Raw genomic sequence first — 19,118 nt, 5'->3', positions numbered from 1 at the left:
ATAAGCTCCACCCTGTTTAGTTCTCCATGCAAGGGTTTTCATAGTTGTCAGCACTTATTCATCTTTTCTTAAGCCAATACTTACTTCTTCTGTAACATTAAATAATAAATCTAGTTTGGCACAAGGTTTTGATAATTGATTTAACAGAGAAGAAACACATGCTTTCCTCAAGATAATTATCAAATTGTTTACAAAACACGTAGAATTTACTTGATATTGATGTTAGTATCTTGATCAGTGAATTCAGGGTAAAGTTGTATGTCCACAAATCTATGTCCTTGGCCATCACACCAACCTTAAATGTCACCTTACTTAGTAAGTCTTTTCCATGTCAGTACTTCTGGTGACAATCTACAACTTTTCTTTATTCTTTCATTTGCAAATGCTACAGAAAAAATTGAGAGGTATGCAATATTCCCAATATCTATGAATATTGGCTGTTCAAACATTCAGTTTGAAACTCTTAATACAGTGCTATATATGAATGATGTCCAGCAGAATGTATATTTCATCACTAAAAACTGTATATGAAAGCTAATTCAATTGTCTTGAACACACCTATTTCATGTAGCTGTGTAGTAACCATCTCCATATACATCACCATGGAGACCATATCCCTCACCCAAGAGCATACATTAAAATGAAGCAAATATATCCAAAGCCCAAGCAAGTCTTTATTATGTGGCAAGTCTAGATTTTCCTCATTTCCGGAAAGTCAATGGCTCCTTTTTATTACGTTCTATGATTTTAATTTAGGTACTATTTTTTTCTGTAAAATATGTTCATTTCAGAGACAAAATATTAGTCTATTCAAAGTGATCGGCAAATCAGATTGTCTCAGCTCTGAAATTAGAAATGCTCTGTGTTTCTTTAAGATTATGCATATCTGTAAATAAGACAATTTTATTTCTGGGATTACGTATCAGTCCAGGAGACTCACCATTGACAAATGTAGCCAGGCAGAGGAGTCCCACCAGCACTGGCCAGCGGACCCTCAGGTGGAGCTGGCCACTCATCGCTGTGAGTCCAGCTAGTCTAGAGGCTGTGCTCTGTGGACCCCATTTCCCTGGTGCTCCTCTGTGAGTATACTCCCTGGATCACACAACACAACACACATATATCCCCCTTCCTTCCCTGGGTTCCCCCTTCTGATGGGGCACTGACACTTGTCCACAGGTAATCCTTTAGAGCTGTTCTATAACACTTTCCATCCTTTCATCCTGAAATTTGAAGACAACCCGTTGAAAGCATTTCCTGCAAAGTCATGATTTTCATGATAATAACGTAGGAAGAAAATGGTGTCAAGAAAATAGAAAGCTTTCTTGAATATAATCACAAGAATGATAAATACAATGTAAGAAAATAGTATACGGTGTCATACTTTGTAATAACATCAAAGGAATATTACCTTCAATATCATGCTGAATGACCACACTGGTAAATATGGCTAATACATATTACTGTTTATATATCATGGAGACAATAAAATGCTATGTTTAAAACCTTTAGATAAAACAAATAAAAAACAAATACTACTTAGTAAATTTTGATATTTTAGTAAATTTAGATATTTCACAATCCTATGATGATACATACAAACCATGGTAATGATCCACAAAGTGTTTATAGCCCTAGAAGTTGTTGTAACTTTATTGCTTATAAAAGGATTAAGAATGACTAGTGCTAAAATATTTGTTGATCTAGCCCAAGTAATTTTGCTGGTGACAAATTTCATTAGTACATTTGTTCCATTTTATCCTCAATCATTATCAAATAAAAAAAATGTTTCAGTTTAGATGAAATAAATCACTGTCCTAGAACATTAACTAACCTAAACTAGTAAACGATAATAGAATATCATTCACTCTCATAAACAATTTATCAGAGGTTCCTAATCCCTGTGCAAGATACATGTATCACTCTTAACTCCAGTGAGATCCCTGTCTGTCACAGCTAAGCCTGTCCATGCAGTGACCAGCAGGCAATGGGAAGGTGGCCTATCTTCCGAGTAGCCCTACGGGTACTTGCCATCACACTAACTGACAGTCAGCCTTACAGTGTCAGAAAGATGGGAGCCAATGCATGGCATGCACTTAATCATAGCCACAATAGCCACTTGTTGAGATTTGCAGCAATAATACATCAGCATTGGATAGGGAGCATTTGAATGTTTTACTGCAGTTGAACTTACATGACTTAATGACAATATAGTATAATTAGACAGGAATACTGAAAATATTCCTTTGTCATCAACAGTTAGCTGATCTACTAGCCAGTACCTACAAACTAAAACAAATGTCAAAGATCTAACAACTTTCTTTTGAAGGACGAGGACAATTTTATGGATATACAATTTCTTTATTTTGTATTAGCGATGTTTCAACATAGATTCTAATATCGTTGTGAAGCAAGTGATGCTTGACATTAGAATCAATATCTAAATGTTGTTATACAAAATAAAGAGTTGCATATCCATTAAACAACCCTCATTCTTCATCTACCCAACTTCTAGAAAGCCAATCACAGAAACCTTTCTTTTGTGCTGAGAGAACCTTCAAGGAATTGTTTCCAAAAAGGTTTTGCTCTAAATATCATGCAAACCTCTTTGCAAGGATTGTTATAATCACTTTCACAAAGACAAGTAGAAACACTTGAAACGAAAGATTACATAAACAAAAAACAAATAATGAAAGTCAAGATTGTATTGAACTCTCTGTCTGTTTCTATGAAACTCTCACTTAACATCTGCTACACAGTCTGAAAGACAGGTGTTCAAGGGAGGGGCTGTGAAACCCTCCCACAAGAGGGGACAAAACTGACTCTAGAGAGGCTGAACAAATACCGTAAAAAGTGATCATAACCATGACATTTCAGCAACATGTTGTTTACAGATGTACTCAAAATAAATTCATGACAAAGCTCATTGAGAATGATTTGGTTCAAGGAAATATAAAAAAACGTTTCATTCCTAGATGAATTGGTACTCTGCTGTTACTGCTGTTTGAATGCAAATAAATTGATGCAAATATAATGCACAACTATAAAGTTCTAAAACTAATAGTTCATACTTACTCATGTAAGTGTCAGTAATAGGGGATATTAATCATACAAATGATAGGTGTATTGTAGTTTGTTTACGACATGTCTACCCAGGAAATTACATGAACTCATAACTTCTCCATATCAGGTAAATATAGCCTGTTGGTAGGAGCACTACCAAATGATTACTGCTTTGCATACAATACAGGCTTTATACAACCAGTTACTGACTACACTGTGTTACATAGTGCAACCTTTGTATCCACCTCATAGTTGAATATTATGTTCAAATGTTACATGAATTTTATAATGTTGCAAATTATTACATTGTGCTGCCATAGATAACAGGTGATAACAAGTGGTATACCATATACAAATTCCCAGCGAGTTAGCTAAACATCCTCAAATAACTTTGGTTTGAAACCATTTTGCAAATTAAAAAGGAGAAAATAAAGTGGGAGAATAAATTTAGTTTAAATAAAATACAAACAAATTGGTTCAAGTTATCACAGTTGATAACGCTCACCTGTGAAGCATTTCTTAAAATAATAATGAAATACTTGAATATTTGAACAGTCAAAACGAAATCTGGGAAATGTGTTAATAGTTTGGATGCCCGATCAAAAACAAACATAAAACATCAAACTGCAAACAGTTCTCATTTTGTTTCCATGAGGCTTTTTCGTAACGCATTTCAGTGCGACATTACCGCGATAACTACAAATTAGTAAAAAATTTGATGTATAGTTTCCAATTTCACAGTACATCAGACAGCATATGAACAAACAAAATTTCACCCATAAAAAATTTAACACTGCAAGAAAGTACCGAATATGAATCTCTCTAAGATCACATCAGGCAGAACTTAACTCCACTCTTAAAATAACCAAACTTTCCAGTTAACTGACACAATATAAACTTTTTGAAGTGATTATCTACACTAAAGTACGGAACACCAATAAGTATATGATTCGCAAACCACAGACTTAATTCCAATGTTTACACAACACCGGGTCTGATTTTTGGAGACTACAAAAGCAGACGATACACTGTCGTGCGTCCGAACCGCTCAGCTGTGGAAGGTATTTTCGCTTACCTGAGAAAGATGTTGCACTGACGCTACGACAAAGTAGACATGATCGGTAAAAGTTACAGATAGATCTTCAAAGGCTTTATATATTCGCTAAAAATGACTTACCTGTCACACCGGTGTATAATCCGAACTGCGACATCACCAGATGAAGGTAACATCCACTTGAATGTGAGTTTACAACCCTCACAGCGCACGATGGGACCGCCACCGCGAGCTCATTTGCATATGGGAGCATTCCGTGATTCGTTTTCCGCCGAGGGCATTGAATACAGGCTCGGTTATTTTTAGCCAACTTGAACCTAGCTGAGTGATTGTTTAGTTACACGTGCAGATGGATATTTTCAATATCAAATATGTCTTGGAGAAGAAGTGGTGACGAGATAGTAACTACTTTGTTTGTGGACAATATATAGATAGATACGGCGATGCGTGAGTTATGGGGGCACGCTTGCAATCTTGACGTTTTCCCAGTTTGATTACTTGGCAACATCTGGGTATCTGCGTGCACGCGTCTCACTAACAGTTACGGAATGCTAGCTTTTTCGATAAAGTAGCTACCAGCCGAGTTAAGAGGAGTGAAAAAGTCAACGTGAATTTAATTTTTGTGGACAATCCGTGTTTAAACGTGCGCATTAGCAGAGCATGCGTCGACATACCCACAGGCGGATTCTTGACAGTGAATGCCCGTTAGGTGTTAGCCAAGTGGTTAGCGATCGTTAAATACACAACAGGACAGTGTTCGATTCCATTCATGGTTTCTTCTGATTTTGATGTTCAGTGCCTAACGGGGATCTAACTGAATCGTCAGGATGAAGGCAGGCGATGTTTTATTGTTAAAATCACTCTGCAGTTATTGTCGACTCAAAATAGGTACCATACGTATACAAACTAACAACAGTATACCACATGCATTATAAAATAATAATGATAATTTTGGCAAAAACGCTGATCTGCCATTCACGTGGAATTATTTTGTACTGATGTACGTGGTACTTGTGAACTGTTAATTGAAGTATAGGTTGTGAAAAGGTTTCAAGCGATTTTTTTTCAAGTTTTAAACAGATACTTGTCTGAATTTGATGTGGCGAATGTTTATAACAAATGCAAACTGAAATAACCTTGTGACGCATGCTGCCGATATCACTGGAGCAACTAAAACTGGGCAACTCTTTTCTGTTAAAGTGTCCACCGCTGTAAATGTGGCGTTAGGACGTTGTTATTTGTAACGTGATGACGTAACTATGGCTCCATGTGGAGTGCCGTACAGTAGGCGTTGTCACTGATGGCGTGCGTCATTGTAGATAAGGCGTCTCAGTGGGAGCTTCAATTAATGAGTCGTCAAATCAGTCCCCGGTACTTAGATTCACGTAAGATGCATTAATCATTGTGTTCCATCAATTGAATCTTGCACATCGCTACATTTGATTGGGTCGTTGATGATGATGGTGTCAAGTGGATAAAATAGACTTAACAGTTTGCCCACTGTACACAGGTTGTTACCAGTATTCTGTATCGGAACTACTTATGTGTTCTTTTAGGCGGCAGTCAACTTTGATGCCGACTAGTCAAATGTGTGAAAAGCAAAGTTTATCTGTCTCTTGTCATATTTATCCGTAACTATTATATTTTAGATATGTAAATGCAGAGACCATGTTATAAACTATTGTGTGGTCTCTGGTAAATGTAATGAACGCTCTTGCAGTACCATCAGAGTGGATGCCAGGCTAGAACTGGGAGCCGTTCTACAAAGCGAGGTTAGCGCTGCGACTGTCCTAACCCAATGTTAAAGTGTAGGAGTTACGGTCACCTCAGATTTGCGGCACCCAGTGCACAGTCCCGTTTCCCAAAGCGATCGTAGAGCTGAAATGATCGTAACTTCCATACTTTACGACCGTCGTAGGGCTACGATCGCTTTAACATAGACTTTAGCATAGACTTATGACTGTCTGTGTTAAAGTATGGGAGTCGTAGCACTACGATCGCTTCGAGGAACCGGGCCCTGATCGTAACATACGACTTTGTGGATCGTATGGAGAGGCTCAGTGGCGTAACTACTTGCGCGTATATTAAACAGTTTCTATTTAGTCTCGTCACTGAATTCCATTCATTATATCATTGAAATGTAAAGAGTGTGTGTTCATTGAAAACGTGTGTTCAGTCACGACACGGTTTAATAACCAGTCGTAAAGGTGTTATGATCCAGTTTGCAATCACTTTGCGTTCACAGCTACAGGTGAGAGGGGCTATATAAGAAACAGGCTGAATAACTGCATGGCTTGCATAGCAGTTGTGTGCGTGTAAATGATTCCCTCTAAATGTTTTTGTTCTGCGTAGATTCGGATCTTCTAAAAACACGAGGATTGTTCAGAATTATCTCGGAACCCCGATGCTCAAATATTTTGTTCGATGTGTTTTTGTCTCATGCTGGCGAAACTTCGTCTGCGACATTACCCACTCCGGCAGAAGATAGACGTTACACTAGTCTTTATTAGTCTATATTTGTTTAACACACACACACACACACACACACACACACACACACACACACACTGGTTCGGGTAGAGACTCTGATTATATATATTAACCCATACAATCACAGTCCCTACCAGTAGGAACTCAAATCTGTCAGGGTAGACATTCCAATTCTACACTTATGCAAGCCAGTGAATATTCAGAAAACCAAAACACAGAGAGAGAGAGAGAGTCATGTGTGCATACACACACACACACACACACACACACACACACACACATACTTGTGTTAACAGTATTTATGTTCTATTTAGCCTTTATTATCGTCGTCACATATAGCACTCCTTACGATGTATTTATCTGTATTTACTACCGTCATCGTCTATGTCTGTCTTTATCACATACTTTAGGGTGTTTTCATCATATATATCAATGCGAATATTTGCACTCGTTTTTAACCTCTGAATATCAACGTTCTTAATTGGTTGTCTATTAAGTTTGTGTGAAGTGTCCAGTCACAAGATGAGAAACCGCTGGTTGCCATCACGAGTGTTGATCTACTTAACTGGGATGCGATGACATACGTGAACCAAGTCAGCGAGTCCGTCCACAAGATCCCGTTAGCAGCATCATCAGTAAGTGAGTGAGTATATGGTTTTACGCAGCTTTTAACAATAGCAAAGTCGTGCGAGGGACACCCGACATTGGCTTCACACAAGAATGAGGCGCTGAAGACCTATTGTATCCCGGATATTCACGGGTTTGCACGCGAGTCTGCTAATGCCGGTGTGTGAGTCGCGAACACCGGGCTAATATGTTCATGTTGATTTTCAGTGATTTCCAACTTTGTTATCTTCAACGCTATTTCGTCATTACCCCAACAGTACCTGTTTCGACTGATGGTCGAGACTCAATATTTTATAGTGTACATATTATATATTGCAACTAACAGAGTCTCAACAAAAATATACAAGCGTAGGACTAAATCAATAATGTACACAATAATCTTGCCAAACACCCGAACAGATCATCTCCGAAAAAGATGTCAATGGGCACATTCTTTATTTCACCTTGGTCAAGGTTTATGGTTCCTCTTTGAAACTTAGTATTTGAATCAAACGAATAAATTCACCTTCGTGAATGCCCTGCAAAGTGCAAGCTGTCGTTCAAAACCACTAAAATGGTATTTATGTTCTATTTAGCCTTTATTATCGTCGTCACATATAGCACTCCTTACGATGTATTTATCTGTATTTACTACCGTCATCGTCTATGTCTGTCTTTATCACATACTTTAGGGTGTTTTCATCATATATATCAATGCGAATATTTGCACTCGTTTTTAACCTCTGAATATCAACGTTCTTAATTGGTTGTCTATTAAGTTTGTGTGAAGTGTCCAGTCACAAGATGAGAAACCGCTGGTTGCCATCACGAGTGTTGATCTACTTAACTGGGATGCGATGACATACGTGAACCAAGTCAGCGAGTCCGTCCACAAGATCCCGTTAGCAGCATCATCAGTAAGTGAGTGAGTATATGGTTTTACGCAGCTTTTAACAATAGCAAAGTCGTGCGAGGGACACCCGACATTGGCTTCACACAAGAATGAGGCGCTGAAGACCTATTGTATCCCGGATATTCACGGGTTTGCACGCGAGTCTGCTAATGCCGGTGTGTGAGTCGCGAACACCGGGCTAATATGTTCATGTTGATTTTCAGTGATTTCCAACTTTGTTATCTTCAACGCTATTTCGTCATTACCCCAACAGTACCTGTTTCGACTGATGGTCGAGACTCAATATTTTATAGTGTACATATTATATATTGCAACTAACAGAGTCTCAACAAAAATATACAAGCGTAGGACTAAATCAATAATGTACACAATAATCTTGCCAAACACCCGAACAGATCATCTCCGAAAAAGATGTCAATGGGCACATTCTTTATTTCACCTTGGTCAAGGTTTATGGTTCCTCTTTGAAACTTAGTATTTGAATCAAACGAATAAATTCACCTTCGTGAATGCCCTGCAAAGTGCAAGCTGTCGTTCAAAACCACTAAAATGTCCATAAACTTGCTGGGGTTTTGACCGAAAGAGCGGTCCGGTAATCAAATCAGGGTTGTGCCTACCAACGAATCATCCGGGTAGATCAGTGTGGCACCTTCACATAATGCGCGGTCCGGTCTGGTTACCTTGGATTAAATCTCAGCTGGTGTCTGATGGACTGACAGGCTTGACCGGTGTTAACATGCAACGTGGGTTTCGAAAGCTGTAGGCGTGTGTTGCCGATATGTCGTATAACGCAAATACATTCTGCATTATTGAAAAACCTTCCCTTTTTGGAGTTACATATTTCAAAGTGTCTTTCCTGCAATTAAAGGAAGTCACTGCTAAAAGTAGAAGAACTGAAATAACCAACCAAATTTAGTCTAACTAACTAAAAGTTAGTTTTGTCTTGAAGACACCGAAAATAATACTGTAATAAATGCCTCGTTTGGCGATCAAACATCATTCTGCCATCCCAAATATATCATATATACAACCATTGATATCAAATTATGTGAGTCTCCAATACCAGTGTCCACAACGTAAAGAGGACACACAAACTTAAAACAAATATCACAAAGTACACTCTTTAAGATGGAGGTTAGGCGACTTATCTATTTTAAGTTTTAGTTTTCTCATGTGGAGGTGCAGTGGGGTAACCTTGTGGTCAAAGCGTTCGCTAGTCAAGTCGAAGATCCGGGTTCGACTCCCCATATGTGTACACTGTGTCAAGCCCATTTCTGGTGTCCCCCGTATTGCTGGAATATTGCTAAAAGCAGCATTAAAAAATAACCACTCAATAATTTCTAATGTGACATATTCAGTAGAGGTCCTCTTGCAGTTATCAGACTACACTTGTCAAGACCCGTGAAGGTCCCGGGATAGAATGCCTTCAGCAACCCATGCTTGCCACAAAAGGTGACTGTCCCTGCCGTAAGAGGCAACTAACGGGATAGGGTGGTCAGATTCGTTGACTTGGTTGACATGTCATCGGTTCACATATCGATGCTTATGCTGTTGATCACTGGACTGTCTCTTCCAGACTTGATTATTTACAGACCGCCCCCATATAACTGAAATATTGCTGAGTGCGGCTTGAAACTAAAGTCACTCATTAACATTAGATGTCGACAACGCCAATAGTTTCTGTGTGTCGCAGTGTCCTTTTGTCTACCCCCTCTACTCTAAATGTACCCTGTTCTGATCTTGTAATGTAAGGCTTTAAGGAACATATCGTTACAGATCATGTATTTGATCTCATTCTTTTATTGGCAAAATGATTTATTCAGTGTCAACTGGAGGGTTGTAAGATCAGTTTGAAAATGTTTAAACATTCCTTGTCCCTACCTGTAACATGGATTCAGCAACATCTTGTAAACACCATGGCGCCACATCTTTATATAGTCTCACCACGTGTTATGGCTGTGATCTCATGGCGTCAAGACCACTGTTGGACGACTGTTTCGGCAAGCCATATGATATTTATGGTTCAGTATATGGTGTTCTGAAAACTTGGACGGCTTAGGTCAGGGAAATGATATATCTTCGAAATGTCGCAGGTATTCCAGAATTGTTCACGTTCCCCGACTTATAGGCTATATTGTGACAGCATCAATGTCTGTTTATTATAGCGATATTGCCATGTCCGATGACTTTCGGAGTATGAAATGGGTGGGGTGGGATGACATGTAAATACAATAAATTCTGTTTTGAAAAACTATGGATTTAAATACTTGTTATTTCTTAACATTTCTACCCACTCTGATCTATGGAATACTGTAAGGGACATTCTCGCGATCTCGACCTTTGGAAACAAGCTTAAAATGTCAAAAGTGCGAGAATGCGAGATCGCGAGAACGCGAGATTTGGTCAAAATCACTACATTTTATGTACGTAATTCAGAATCCTGTGAAATATGTTCATTTCATAGACACGATGTTAGTCTAAAACCCAGCGTGCTGATTCCAGTCGCGTCCAGCTTAGTTCTCACCATGACCTCATGGCATATGTGAGTGAGGAAGTGAGTGAGTGAGTTTAGTTTTACGCCGCGGAATTTGACGATTAAAGTTGGTTGGTAGTCTTATTGTTTTACGCCGCACTCAGCAATGCTCCATTTATAAGGAAGAATAATCTAGTCTGTTCGTAATCAAGTGATCTGCGCAATTGGGAACCGATGACAAATGTCAACCAAGTCAGCAAGCCTGACCACCCGATCCCGTTAGTCGCCTCTTACGACAAGCCGAGTTGCCTCTTATGGCAAACATGGGTTGCTGAAGGCCTATTCTACCCCGGGACCTTCACGGGTCTCATGGCATATGTCTGTTGTACTGGCTATGTTCAAAAATCTAGACAACCGAGCTGGGTTTTACTGAGTTTGCATGACTGCCGGCCTGGTCACAATTTGCCGGACATAGTTAACCAAACAATACAGCTCGTAGTGATGTTTCCATAAACCGAAATAAAATAGGGCTCGTTTAATTACGAGCAAACTACGGATCGGCTGATAATAGAATGTGAGGCATAGGCGGATCAAGGGTGAGGTGCAGGGATATTTTCTCCATAGTGTGTGCAACCCCTTACCCTAACCTCTTCCCAAAGAGCTGCATCCGCCCCTGCGAGGAGCATGCATCATTGACACTGAGTGCGTGAGCATCTGTTGCCCGCAATTTTGCAGCTATTCGCGTCTAGATAAGACACATTTTACTATGGAAAAGAATAAAAGTGATGACGAAGGTCACTAAAACGTATCAAAGTAAACAGTAAAAACAGAATGTAATTCTCTTCCCTTCAAATAGGCTAAAAGTAAATGATTAGAAAAAGTTTTGCACTGTCACTGCTTTCGTGATATCAACATTTGTGTTAGTCAATAAATACGCAGCATTTGAAGTTATTATTAATGTGTTTGTCTATAACATTACACTTCAACAGGTACTTATATTATGGATAAATATACGTACGCTCATGCTGTGCAATTCCGATGTGAAACAACTACAGGTTATTTGCAACTGTCGTAAACCACAAACCGAACCCTGACAATAGAGCTCTACTCCACAATGGCAAGCTACAGAGATTTCATCGCACATCAAAACAATAATAAAAACCCTCAAAGTTGAAACAGTTTCGAGTTCAATCTTTCAGCACAGTCCGATAGGAGGCTTCGTGGCATGGAGCTCTTCACAGCCCGGGGGCAAGGAGATGGTATCACAGTGTTACTGGGGTCAGGAGATGTCCATCGTGGGACAACGACGCGGAAATCTAATGAAATATACCGTCTTCTAATGGAGGACAGTGACAAGTGGGTGTATCAATAGTGCACTCCTCCTAGTGAAATTAAAACATGCCTTCAGCAGTATTTCAGCAAGGTCGCGAAACTAGGAATCGTTTAGGACAGATGTCTAAGTTGTCACAGTTCGCGGTCCCGTTGCGTCGTTTAGCCGTAACATGATCTGTAAATGATTGGTCTGGTTACATCCATTGATCACTATCACACACGTGTTCGCCAGCATCACCAAAGCTTGTATGGAATCTGTCTCTATCCTTTCCCTGTCTTGGCCCTAAAAGGGGAACGTCAGGCAAAGAAACAATAAGAATCTTATTTTAACGTCTTTAACGCCATGAAACTGCCAGAGATCGGACCACCAGCTTCGGTTCTCTGATGGAAGTTCTCTTCTCTAGACTACGGATTCGATCCAGATAGCTTCGGGGTACTCGCAACATGTTATACAGCGTAGACAGGAGCACCCTTAAACCCAAATACGTTGTACATTAGTCTTATATAACAATATCAAGGATATATATTGAATCAAAAAAGAAACTTCACATTCTTTCTTCGGGGCACTATGAAAGAACAAGAGGTGGTAAGATGGCTGAATTGTTATTATTTCATTGCTGAGATATGCGTGATGTACTCGATTCACTGACAGTGCCACAATCAGTTCCATTAGGCTACACCGCCGTTCCTAACCGTGGGTATAGAGAATGTCAAGTCACAATATGGACGTCGAGAATGGAGATTGGCAGCCCGCAACCGATTTCAAATGGTCTGTGAGGACAGTCGACCTCTAAACATCTCAGTCCTGGTTCGTGTAGCCGGCAGAAATCGGACACGTAGGTGACGTAGGACGATTGACGGTCTTCTGCTTGTGACGTCAATGTTCATGCCGTTGGTCACAGAATTTTCTGGTTCAGACTAGAATATTCACAGACTAGATTATTCACAGACTAGATTACTCACAGACTAGATTGTTCCTCCTTATAAATGGAGCATTGCTGAGTGCGGCGTAAAACAATAAGACTACCAACCAACTGTAATCGCCGTATTTCGATCATAAGCTCTGTAGCATCCTGAGACACTATAACTCGCGAACAGCTTCTAAAACTCCGAAAAAGGATACAAGTCAAGAGAACCAAAGTCGTGGTGGGACTTAACAGCGAAATACCTGTATGGTGACGCAGAGCAGCACAAAAACACGAACAGGCTAGCTTTTCTCGAAACGTTAGTAGCTCAACGAACTTCTTCAGCCCACTCTTAAAGCATTGGCTTCTACCATAGTTACGAATCCTTAGCGCCACGAACGTTTCGGGAATTAGGGCCTAGTTGTCAACAGAAGACAGTATACAGCTAAGCATAATCTGTAATACTGACCCTCAAAAATTATACCCTATGCACCCCATGCGAGTCTAGCGTCCAGTCTGAACAACGGCAATTTCTGAAAAAATGAAGAAAGTGGCAAGCGACCTTTCAATTACTGTTTATGAAAAATATTAGGAACTGTATTTTCACAAAGTTCATTTAAAAAAATATAAATGTTAGTTTAAGGTAGCCCTGAAGGGCCAGCAGGCAGAAATGCCATGCGGAAACCAACCAGGGCGAACTCATTTTTCGGCCGCAAACTCATTTCTCAGCAAGAATGATTTGGGCAGAAGCTTAAGCTAGAAGTGGCAATGTTCATCTCGACACGCGAGTGTTAAAGGAGTTATTTCTTATAGAATATCCAAAGTGTACTTTTGTCTTCTACTCTTGTGTCAACGCGAGATGTCGAGAGAGGCACGTGAGTAGGCCTCCAGTGCCTCGAGTAGTGCTCAGGAACCCCAACAGCGGCTGAGGCAGACACGTTGTGCGTGGTTGTACATCTTTGGTATTTGTTGATAGGTATTATAGTCCAGTCAATCTAACTGAAATATAGGGTCAACCATCAACTCTTTGCAAAAGAAATGATACTTATTTATCTTCAAAGTAGGGGTATATGAGACTGAAAATACAAAAGTCTAGAAAACTCTCATGGGTGGAAGATGTTAAAAGTTAACCTTAATGTTATCCCTACAAAAGTGTTTTTAATGCTTTTGTATAATTAAACACGTCAGTTTCTTTTATACTCTGGATGAATTGCTGCAACTCAGTCCAAGGCACCCTCTGAGGCAACTGAGCACTTCATGCATGTTTCCTGCAAGAACAGCGTTTGGATTCGCACTCTCGTTACATCTGATGACATGCAGAAGTTCTTCTGGAGCGGGCTGTTTGCTGCTTCTCACAGGCATCAGTCTACCTTCCTCTGTAGTCCAGCCCCATTGGTGTTGAAGCATGTCAGGATTAGTATCAGTGCGGTACTACGCAGCATTTGATGTAAGTGGGAGAGAATGCACATTGACAGGAACAAAAGATGTAGCAGTCTTCTCACAAAATTTCATAAATCTTAGTTCATCAAGACTCTCATTTTCCGTGCCGACATAGAGATGGACAATAAGGTTTTCACCGGCATTGATAATGTCTTCTCGGGTGGACTTGCTACAAAAGACCTGTGCATACTTGACAGTCAATGGCATGTGAGGGATTTTCTGCAGTCCGACTCCTTTGCCTATTCCAAAGATTCTAGATGTTGCATCACATCCTGTCAAAGCATGAATAACTGGCAGTATTTGACAGATGTTGCTGCCGATACTTTCCTCGAGACTGTTAATATTCCACATCTTTGATGCTTTTGTAGTTTGTTCCGATTTAAAGATTAGGGTACAAGCTGCCGGATCAGCATGACAAAGCAGAAGAACCAGGAGATCTGTGTCTTCTCCTATTAGAATGGTTGGTTTGGTAGCAACTGCACTGCTGTTTCTACAATCTGAAGGTCTGCATCTTCACAAGCTTTCATAACCCCGTAACCACTGTCCTCAAATTTTACACTCAGAAGATCAATAACTATAAATGCCTGTTTATTCTCACTGATTCAGAGAAATTTCTCTTTCTTTGACGTCAGAACCATTTCTTCAGTGAAACTTACTTTTGGCCCGTTTTCATTTGATTACCTCTTCACAGTGTGTAGGGATATGTGACTGTTTATTCATGGGTTTTGCTTGCCCCGCATTTGGAATCTCTTTTTTATTTTCTGTTCTCAGTAATCAGTATGCCTGGTGTTTCGAGATGTTTTTCATATATATTTGTGTTTGTTTTTGATAGTGAGTGCAAGGACGTGATAGCGGAAGTGATGAGAGCGCGTGGTCAGGATGGAAAAGACATGATTGTTTAGAAGATTGATTCTCTGCTGGACATGAAGCTGATCGCCATCGTTTGCCCGGCCTTGACTACACGGTGTTAAGTTCGTTAATTTTACTGAGTCAAAAAAGAAACTTCACAAAATGAACTTTTAAAAAATAATGAATATTTTTTCTCTGATGATACATCTATGTATCCGAAATGGGATTCCTATCTTTCGACTCTAGAAAAATTAAATCCGTCCATTCGTCGTGCACTTGCAAATCAGGTTTTGCAAGTGCAGTCGATCACGTGATCTTCGCATCGAAGTTTTCTTCATTTTCACGTGTTTGCATTGGCTTCAAGAATTGAAAAAAAACGCTTTTAAACCTCAGTTCTAACGGTACTTTAAATGCCACGATTGTCAAATGTGCAACGTGGACGTGCCGTTGGCATGTTGCAAGCGGGAAGATCAGTTGTTGACGTCGCAAGAGCAATGGGGTGCAGCCGTCGTACTGTGTATGACTTGCGAGGTCGTCTACAAGAAACTGGCACCACTTCTGATTGCTCAAAGTGACGGAATTCGGCGATTACAGTTGGTTGGTAGACTTATTGTTTTACGGAACACTTAGCAATGCTCCATTTATAAGGAGGAACAATCTAGTCTGTGAATAATCTAGTCTGAACCGGAAAATTCTGTGACCAACGGCATGAACATTGATCTATGCTAGTGGGATATGATGACATGTGTCAATCAAGTCAGCGGGCCTGATCATCCGATCCCTTTAGTTTCCTCTTACGACAAGTTTGGGTGACTGGAGTCCATTTCTATCTCGGACCCTCACTGGCCGGTGATTGAAGACTAAGAGCAGAAACATCGAGCCAGTTATATGTATACATCGTCAACGCCATATGAGACCAATCTGTGTTCTAAAACTTCCAGTTGACAGAAAAGTTCTTGATGGACTGACACCTAACATGACGCTATCAAGTAAATGTAACATTTATACAATATCCAACATTCTTCAAATTCCTAGAAAGGGGCTTTATTCATAATACCCGATGGTACATAGCCGTCACCTTTGTAATAATACACACGGTTCAAGATGGGTTATGTTTCATAGTGCGTGGCTGCGGCTGTCCCTAGCTGATGGATCACTTTTTGCCTCATGGTTCAACTTGTAAATAAAGCAGGCTTTTTCACTCACCTGTCAAAACAACAAGACACGGTGTAACAGCGACAGGGAGGCTGTCTCACACAACACCGGGTCGATGTCCTGTCTGTAAGTAGGGGTTAGGCATAGCCGTCTAGCGTGTGTGTACATTCATTCAAGGGATTTATTTCGTCTTCTTAATGTTCGCATATAGTTCGTATATTCAGGTTTGTGTATTGCGCAATGGCGATCATTCAGGCAGATGTCTTTTTATATAATCGATTCTTTGATTTGACGTAATCTGATATGGGGAAGCGTCTCATAAAATGGCGCTATTTCTATTCAAACCCAGCCAAGTTTAGTCTCTGCTTTGTACGTAGTATTAACATGTTAAACGCATAAATACACAAGCCGTTCTTGTAGAGTGAGGAAGTGAGTGAGTTGGGTTTTATGCCGGTTTTGGAATTATTCCTGCAATTACATGGCGGGGGACACCAGAAATGGCCTTCACACATGTGGGGAATCAACCCCGAATCTTTGGCGTTAGGTATATTCGATTAAAAGGGTGTACCATTTCCAGTCTTGTAGTCTAGGCCATGATAAGCTCAAGGAGACCATTCCTTGCTCCCGAAAAGATGCATTTAACAATATATAGATAAGATAAAATGACAATACGTCTTTGTTTTGAAGGATATACGAAAATTACCACTCGCAAAAATTACCACCTCGCAGGGCCTGGAGATATTAGTAATTAGCCACGGACAAGCCTCTCCCTTTGCTCCTATGTCATGAAACAGGAAAGATGTGTACCTAGTTGTTTTAAAATTTGAAATTTGTTGGTCTAAAATTTGAAATATTTAGGGGAACAGTTACAAAAACATTTAGAACATCAAGAGAAATGTGTACTAAAAGCAGAGTCCTGAGAACAGTTGTCACTATATATCTGTCATGTTGAGCGTTTTCCATTCTGATAATCCACGTTTAGACTTGTGTACTGTTCAAACAACATGATCGGGGGATATATTCCTGCATGACACGAACAGCTCGAAAATGTCTGCCCCAGTTAGAACAGAACCGTATGTCTGTATTGACCATGAAAACTCTCACTTTAATGGTGTTGATAAAACATCCAAGTAATTATATCCAAACAGTCCACTAAACGCCTTTTCAGACCAAGGGTGTTTATAACTATTTCCTCACTTCACCGAATCCACGCAAACCACTAAACCTAAGCGCTAGTACAAACACGGGTGTAAAAGCAGCCTCTCAATTATACGTGTCTACCCATAGTGGGGAGGTGATTTTACCAACAATTCCCCATTCAACCGGAAGCTGACGATTAAATATTGGAAGAAGAAAGATCAACTGCGTAATCTATGGAGAGGGTCGCTCATTGTCTGATGTCGGGGGTCCCTATTGTTGACAAGAATGCCCATTGGGACGTCCCATCGAGTACGTCTTCAAGGGCGAGGGCGACGTAATCGTTACGGTATCGCAACTGTAACTTTTACATGAAAACGTTCGACGTTTAACTATTCCATTGTGTATTTGGTGCCTCTCGCTTCTGATATTCAGCTGAACTGATGAAAGAATGTGCTCATTGAATTTCTTGTCAGCAACCAGGAAGCGTTCACTGCTCAAACTCTCACTTAAGCCTCATCTGGGAATTCAATACAGATGTAAAGGCACCAATGAAATTTCTTGCTTGATCCCAACAAGTAGGATGGCACACCAGAGAACAACCCGTCATGTTCAACATGCCCAACCCGAAAACTAATTAACGTAAAGCGTATAGCTGAGTTGGTTTTTTTAAACGATGAATTCAAAATGCACACATACACGACACACGATACAGGAACATTGTCAGATTATTTGATGCCGTCAGAAATTCAACAGTCTGAAATTTATTTATCTTAGTTTTTGTCATAATTTGAGCTTGGTGCAATGAAGCAAGTTTCCCAAAAGCCATTCGTGAAAGGAATGTCTGACAAGAACTGGATGCTCTACCTGCTATTTCAGGATACTGAGATCGCCTTCCCGTATCTCTCTGCGCCTATTTAGCTGTTTAAGTGTATTAGCACGGTGTGACTGGCATGTGCCAGTCACTTCTTCAATTAATGACCCTGAGTATTACTGCTACACAAGTGCATGTCATGTGCATTGTTTGGCATACTTCCACAGTAACGGTGAACGCTGCCACGCTTGACGTGTTTGCTTGTTAGTCGTAATACTGTTACTATAGACTGCGTCAACATGCGTCGGGTGTGAAACGCGTGCATGCTGATGTCGGAACGTCCGCGTTGGAAGACCAGCACCTTCACTTGGATGACAACATAGGCTGCACATGTTATAGATGCATTCCATCATCTGACTGGCCGGCGTATGAAACGCGTGAATGTTGGCACCTGGATGACAACATAGAGTACACATGCTTCGGATGCATTCCGTCATGTGACTGGCCGGCGTATGAAACACGTGAATGTTGGCACCTTGATGACAACACCTACATATCAATATGACAACATGTCCCACGAAAAAGGTGTATATCAACTTTGGTTGTCAACATGTCTCGCAGACCACTAGTGCACACCTTCATCTGAATGTCAACATAAAATGCATGTCTTCACTTGGACGACGAAATGACTGTGCACGAAACAAGCGCTTACAAAGGAAATATTATTAACAACATTATTCGCATATGAAGAACTCCAAACTGCCTTGTGGACGTGACTGTTTTGCCTAACGGGCATGTTGACATTGCATGTGGCAGTTCGAGCAAAGATTAGTCTTAACATGGATTTCACCCGACCAGCGACCCTGCTATAATTGTATATGATATCTGCG

At 40.2% G+C, this 19,118-nt stretch overlaps 1 protein-coding gene across 1 annotated transcript in view; it reads right to left on the bottom strand.

Moving 5' to 3' along the window:
* LOC137285126 (extracellular matrix organizing protein FRAS1-like) overlaps positions 1-4,359 on the bottom strand; it is a 116,089-nt gene extending 111,730 nt beyond the window's left edge. Inside the window, exons 1-2 of the mRNA XM_067817346.1 lie at positions 4,238-4,359; positions 941-1,220 (exon numbers count right to left, since the gene is read on the bottom strand). Coding sequence (XP_067673447.1) covers positions 941-1,016 — 76 coding nt within the window. The 5' untranslated portion in view covers positions 1,017-1,220; positions 4,238-4,359. The remainder of the gene's footprint in view (positions 1-940; positions 1,221-4,237) is intronic.
* Between the last annotated feature and the right edge of the window lie 14,759 nt (positions 4,360-19,118).

Source organism: Haliotis asinina, chromosome 5 (genome assembly GCF_037392515.1).
Source record: "Haliotis asinina isolate JCU_RB_2024 chromosome 5, JCU_Hal_asi_v2, whole genome shotgun sequence".
NCBI classification, from domain to species: domain Eukaryota; kingdom Metazoa; phylum Mollusca; class Gastropoda; order Lepetellida; family Haliotidae; genus Haliotis; species Haliotis asinina.
The sequence above is the reverse complement of the archived record's forward strand: the minus strand, read 5'-3'. Positions and strand labels throughout refer to the sequence as shown.